This window comes from Numida meleagris, chromosome 2, assembly GCF_002078875.1.
Source record: "Numida meleagris isolate 19003 breed g44 Domestic line chromosome 2, NumMel1.0, whole genome shotgun sequence".
NCBI classification, from domain to species: Eukaryota; Metazoa; Chordata; class Aves; order Galliformes; family Numididae; genus Numida; species Numida meleagris.
Genome location: NC_034410.1, coordinates 45,632,677 through 45,639,786, shown reverse-complemented (window position 1 = coordinate 45,639,786; position 7,110 = coordinate 45,632,677). Strand labels below are relative to the sequence as shown.

The 7,110-nt window shown below is 44.8% G+C and overlaps 1 protein-coding gene across 1 annotated transcript in view; it reads right to left on the bottom strand.

Moving 5' to 3' along the window:
* The window catches only part of ARPP21 (cAMP regulated phosphoprotein 21), a 133,128-nt gene continuing 132,034 nt past the window's right edge, over window positions 6,017–7,110 (bottom strand). The window contains 1 exon segment of the mRNA XM_021386232.1: window positions 6,017–6,835. Within this exon segment, the coding sequence (XP_021241907.1) occupies window positions 6,578–6,835 (258 nt within the window). The 3' untranslated portion in view covers window positions 6,017–6,577.

Below are 7,110 nucleotides of genomic sequence, written 5' to 3'. Positions count from 1 at the left end.
TGCTTTGGAGTTTTTGTTACTTCTAAGCTAAGAATCTAGAGCTTGATTCTTACAGAAAACCATTAAATTGATGTTAGAACCGTTGCTTCTAGTTCCTTTTGAGAGACAAAATACAGACTCAGTCTGAGATTTCACCATTAAATGAATGAATGACTAAAAAGAAGTGACAAGTGAAGAGGTTTATTATTCATTTTTTTTTCCAGAAGGTCTATTACTCCAACATCTTTCCAGAACTATCTTATCTATCACCTCTCAACTTATGAACCTGTAACTGGTGCTGCTGTCCTCACAGTCTGCAGTGGGTTCTGTACTTGGATGCCAGCCCATCCCCTGCATGTGCCCAGTGAGAGCTGCAGGTGCCACTGGGGCAGGACGGGGCTGTCCGTCAGGTGTCCCCAGCATGGCTGCTGCCAGCATGGCCGCTGCAAGGGATGAGGTGAGGAGGGCCCGAGGAGCTGCTGCTCTGGCACCTGTGGGTGCTGGGGAAGCTCCTGCTGTGCTGGGCCGGTTGTAAACCCGGGTCCTGTGTGAGGAGGAGGAGCAGAAGCGACAGCCAAGGTCTGGCTGCTGCTTGGTGGCAGCAGGGAGTGGGCCAGAGGCTGGCACGTTTCCCTCTGTGCTGCTGCAGCAGGGTCTGGCAGGGTTGGACAGCACTGGCTTGGGTGGTGGCTTTCTTAGGGCTCTTGAGTGGCAGGGGCCCCATGGGTGCTGCTGTCTCCATGCCTTCTTCCTTTGGCACTGCCAGCAGGCTCCTGTCTTGCCCAGCAGCCACTCCCCGCATGGGCTGGGCACCTGGTCTGCTCCTCAGGTGGCTCTCATTCAGGTCTCCCTGCAGGGCAGTGACAGTCACCTCTTGCCTCCTCAGGGCAACTCTTTTCTGGCAGTGTTCAGGCAGTTGGGGATCATCTCTTGTGAAGCGTGGGTGGGAGTAGAAGAGTGACTGAAAAATGCAAAGGAGAAGAGTTAGTTGCTATCCAAAAGACAGTGAGATACTGGAAGTAAGACTTCTAATTGCTGAAGGCAAAGATGGGCATTAAAAAGGTTTGTTGGTCAGATTAATCCTAGAACTTAGGCTGACTAAAAAAAGATATGTTGCAAATGTATTGAAATAAACAGACTCATCATATCCTGATTTATTTATCTTTCTTTTCCATGGATATAACCCAAATCTATTTTATCCATATTTCTACTACTCAGCAAGGCTACCTCTAAAATACCTGGAAATAACCAGAGAAAGAAATGGAGATCAGAACATTCACTGTCATCCTCCTCTCCTCTATCACCAAGGCTTATTTTCTTGGAACCTCGATCCCTCCCACCAGAGTCCTGTGAGAGTTGGTTCATGTGTGGAGCAACTGACGTACCTTCCTGTGAGCAGCAAATGCTTTGGGAACAGAGGGAGATCTTTTCCATTCACGTTGTATTTTGGTGAATCCATACAGATTAAGCTGATGAATGAAGCTTGTCATGTTCTCTGTCTGAAAAACTCTCAGAGGTCCTTTCCTTGCCAGCACTTGGAGCTTAAATGTTTCTTCATCAGTGACAGCACAGTTTCCACCATGGCCCCACCAAATTGTCTTAAATTGGTCTCTTTCAACCGATCGCCAGTGTTTCTGTGGAAAGCTGAGGGCTGAGGAGAAGCTGGCTTTACTCTCCTTAGAAGAAATGCGAGGGAAACATTTGGTTTCCTCTTCATCAGAAAAAGTTAGTGAATCCTTTTCTTCCTTTATCCATGCTGCAGCAGCATCCCAGATTGTTCCTTGTTCATCCAGTCCTGGAGGATGAGGAGAAAGGGAGCCTTAGGACTCAATCAGCTTCTCTGGCTCAGAAACAGAAGATGTTTCTGATTCAGGTGGCTCAACTTAATTTTTCTTGTTTCAGTTTGATGGAAGGTCTCATGTAGAGGCATTTCTGCGATGAGCCAGTCTTCAGCTTGCCAGCTGACAAGTGAAATCCAACAGAATTGTTGGGGTGTTCTGTTGGGCAATGCTCAAACATCACCATGATGCCCACGTGTCATCACAGTGACATCGCTGTGTGGCACTCAGGGCCTGGCTGGCTGGAGCAGCCAGAGCAGATATCACTGACCAGCACTTGTTGCTGGTCCTGCACAGAGCCACGGGTGTTTGAACTTGAGTACAGAAGCAAAGAAAACTGTATTTAAAGGGGATCACTCCTCACCTGGACCTTACTTCCCCTTCCCTGTGTGGTCCCTGATTAACTTCCTTCTGGCCTCCTCTGGTTCTCCAGATGGGCTCCAGTTTCCCAAGCAGTCTTAACAAAAGAAAATAGCAATCTCTTCCCACCTCTCTTTGTCACCACTTCTTGCAAATGCTCCGTGATTTCAGTAGCATGGCTTCTGCAAGGCAGTAGCTGTGTACCCAGGTGGTGCTCTGCAATGTCAGCAGTGTCCCAGCTGCTCTGTAGGTCCAACTAGAACAAGACAACAAGTACATTTTGCTGGGTTTGTTCAGCCCAGAGCAGAGAAGCTGGGGGGAGGCCTCTTGGCAGCCTGCAGCTCCTCACAGGGAGAGGAGGGGCAGCACTGAGCTCTGCTCTCTGTGACAGTGATAGGACCCGAGGGAAAGGCATGGAGCTGTGTCAGGGGAGAGGCAGCTGGGGATTAGGGACAGGTTCTGCACCAGGAGGCGGTGGGCATGGAACAGGCTGCCTGGGGCAGTGGGCATGGACCCAAGTGATGGAGTTCAAGAAGTATTTGGGCAACACTCCCAGACATAGGGTTTGAATTTTGGGTGGTGCTGTGTGGAGCCAGGAGCTGGACTTGGTGATACTTGTGAGTTCCTTCCAACTTGGGACATTCTGCAATTCTATGATTCTTGATTCAAATGTCTCTTTTAGCCACTGGTACCTGTCTGGCAGCACCCACAGAACTCATCTCAGTATTAAGGAAGGATTCTGCTTTAATGTACTTACCCTGAAGGGGCACCGCATGCCACAGTTCAGCAGCTTTTTGGACAGGAAGGCTGAAATGACACTGATCAGTGAGCATTTTGCATTGCTGTCAGGAATGCTGATGGAGAAACCGTATTCAGGCACCCAATGGCAGCGTCAGCACATGTTGCCATGCTTCAAGGTAGCTAACAGGGCAGAGTGGGATGCTCTCAGCATACTGCTATCTCCCTGTGCCATTCCTTGCTGCTGGGGTAATTTATGCAGTCTTCTCTCAGTACAAGAAGCTGCTCACATGGAGTTAAATGGAAACACAAGGAAATACAGTTTTAGAAGGAAATAGTTGGTTTCTCATGTAGTACAAAGGGCAAAACAATAGCAGATGGCATCTGTCTTCTGTTAGGATGTACAGCTCACATGAGATAGACTCATCCAAAAGTCTGAGCAGCATCCTCTGATGCAGTCAGCTTAGTTCAGAATATACTCCTTTGATTTCTTCAGTGCAAATAAAGAATTAAAAACGCCACAAGAACAACAAAAAAAACAGTGGCAAATGAAATATCTTCTGGGCCACGGGAGAACTTTCCACCAGCTCCAAAATCTAAAAAAGAAGGAGAAAGCAAAACACAGCTACAAAGCAACTATGCGGCATTTTGGTTATGCAACTTGCTTTCTTTTTTTCTCCTCCTCACCTTCTGTCAGTGGCTTAATACCGAAATATTTCAAGTTTAATAGGAGAAAGCTGGTAAGCAATCTAGTTCAGAATATTTTCAGTAACAAAAAACAAAATTTAGAAAAGCTTAAAAAATAATTTTATGATATAAAAATTCAATTAGGGGTTAATTTTTGTACTTAATTTGAGATGGAAGCAGAATTACTTTATAATTCTTCAATTATAAATTCTTTCTGAGTAAAGCACCTAGGTGCACCACCATGTGAGATCTGTCCCCCATGTATATGACACCTTAATAATTAGGGCATTTTCCGTAGCTGAGGGAGATCAAATTTGGTTTCTTCTTATGCCTAAGGAGATTCAAACTCTTTGGAGAGAGAGACAATCATGGGATGTAGGCCGGGTGCGGGTGGTGGCTGTGACCTCCTCCTGAAACCGCTCCATTTACGTAGCAAATTAAAGCCACCCTTCAGCAGAAAGGTTCCTGGCTCTGCAGGTGGGTGCTCCAGGCTGGGACGATCCCTGCTCCGACAGCTGTTAGCACCTTTTATATGAGCTGCTCACTGAACAAGCAGAGAGGGATGGGAATTCAGAACAATGGTCAGTCACAGGGTATGCTGTTTGCCAAAGGGATGTGACCAACAGAGTAGCATAAGGACGTGAGGAAATTGTGTTTTGACAGAAGCAAGACTCCTAGGCTTTACTTTTGGACTCCCTTCCCTACTGCCACTGCGTGAATCTACAGCCCACTGATGTATGACACTGAGGGGAGGTGGTTGTTACCAGGCACTTCATTCGGTTCTCTTGACGCAAAGGATCGACTGGGTTACAGTAAAGCTTCAGAGAAGAAACAGGATTTCAGCACAGTGATTGCTGAGGGGTCTCTTCACTCCAGACACCGCATACAGCGGTTTGCGCACCCTCCCCGCCAGCTCAACCTGTCCTGCCCAAGGTCACTAGTTGTCCCTCCTGCTGGACTCAAGCCCTGACTGGGAAGGGCAGCCATTCGTTCCGCACTCACTCATTCAGCAGCAGCAAATCCAGTATGTCTCATTATATGAATGCTAGAAGAGAACCCTCTGCGGCATTTTAAACGTTAAAAAGCAAATAAGCCATACAACGCAGGGTGCCTGAAATGAGAGTTCTGGGTCACAGGCAAAATTCAAATGTTGCGTCTTGATTTAAAAAAGGAAGAAGATTTCAATCAGTCTGCTCTCCCCAGGCGTTTCACCTCTAATTGAAGAGTGAGTTGTGTTTACCTACCTGCTCTTGTTCTTGACTGTCTATCAGCAAATGAATTGTGATTACTCTACATGAAAATCAGTGTTCCGCTTTTTTACTACTGCATTCCAGTAGAAATTCCACACTCTAAGATAGATTTATAAAAAACAGCCTGAACCCTGAAGAATATGTTTATCGTATGGAAAAATATTTCTTTTAAATATGGGTTGTAGCCCTTGTAATTCGTGCTTCCACAGCCTAAGTGTGTAAAGGAAATGCTGCCCTTAAAGGAAAAACCAAAGCTGCTTAGCATTCGGATTAGCAACGGTCAAGGGCATTGGTGACTACTGTCATCCTGAGCATACCTAAAATCTTACTATGACACATGTGGATTTTACACACAGAAGAATCTCAGGCTTTCTCATGATATGGATGCATAATTCTGGGGTGCACAACTGCTATCTGTGTTAAAGGTGTTCAGAACTGATCTGAAAGCAGCTTAAGTGAGAGGAACAACAGATACTTGTCTGGTAAACACATTTGCAACTCAAATGTTCTCATCACTGAAGCAGTCTGAGGAACTCCATGCAGCATTTATGAATGCAGAATAATTGATCAAAACAAGCTGGGAATTTGGGTGAACACGAATGTAATGAGAAACACCACAAAAACTTTAATAAAAATCTAACATTCTGGCAAAGCACTGTTCTGCGTGATTTAAGAGCCAGAACCCCAACTATAATATTTCATCCCCGCTACTTGAATGTGTCATCCTTTTGTCTAAAATGTCTTTATAGCTACAGTAGCGATGACTGAGGAGAGCATCCCTCTCTGTGGAAGAAGTGCTGGACTCTGTGGCTGCTGCACCAGCAGAGGAGGTTCGCTGGACATCTGTGCTTCATGTTCAACTGGTGTGTGGCCTCTTGAACGGGTGTAAGGTAGCAGCTGTAGCAAATCGTGTTAGTAGAGCTGGGGACTGGGAATGCACAAAATTTGGTTTAAGACAGTCTGGCACCTCTGAGTGTCTACGCTCATATTTCTGAGTGGCCTTTGCTGTTATGGTAGTGTATACTAAGACATCTAGACTTTTCTCCAAACTCCCACAGACCCATTAAGCATAGTTTTACCCTTAGCCTCACCTAACACAAGACAATAGAGAACCAAAGGGAAGATCACTCACTCAGAAACAGAGAGGAGACCAAGCAGGTGGTAGAAAGATGACCTTTCTCCATGAGGTCAAATAGCTTTATTGTGATTAAACACTACAATACAGTATATATCCATAAAAAAAACTCTATAGTGTATATAAATTATTCCTTCCATTCAGTAATTCTTGTTTTTTTTTTTTTTCTTCATCTCCATTACAGCTTTGGTACAATGTGATTTTATTATATTTTTTTAAATACTTTTAGCTTCACAAACTCAACACAAAGTACAAAACTAATCCGAATCAGGGATATTACAATCTACACAGTGGTGTTCAGTGGTAGGAAAAAATCTTACCTCAATGAATTCATGTCACTAGCTAAGCTATAAAGGCATACCTAGCAGACATGACAAAAATATGCACCATTAACCAGCAAACATTTTTTTTTTCAAAATTTTATTTTATTTTATTTTTTTACAGATTTTTCCAGCAGCAAATCACTTGAGCATAGTCAGTACTTATGTCCTCAACTGATTATTCTCTTGTGTTCCTCTTCATTTGAAGGCCATGAGATATTTGTCAAATAATGCACCGCTATCCTTGTATATCCACGCTAGGCCACAGTGTCAGTACTTGACCTGCCACCCTGCATTGTTAATGCTCGCACAGTTTGTCCTGCAGCTGGCAGAAATAACTGGAACGTTATTGGAGGGGCAGTGTGGGGCAATCAACCGTAGGTTGTTCTGTGGGGCAGGAGGTATGACATTACAGTAAACAGGCATTCCAGTGGCTGTAAGTGTTCCTTGACCTGATTGATTAGGTAGCATGATTGGTTGTTGATACGATTGTTGTGGCAGTCCTTGAGAACCCTGGGTCATTGGCACCTAGACAGGAGTAGAAAAATTGGTAAAAAAACCACAGTAATTAGTAAATAAATATTCCTGTTTTCCTTCTGTCTGAATTTAGGTATACGACATGCTCAGACAAAGTATGTCCTTTTCTGCTGCACAGAATGGTTCTAATCCCTGAGGACTTTCTTTTGACTAGAGATGGGTTAAAGAGAAATCACTGTGCTCCTTGGTCTGTTAAGTGGCACTGCCATGAGCTGGCTAAGAATTGCCAGTACCAGGGCAAACGGAAGACTCAACCCCAATATATC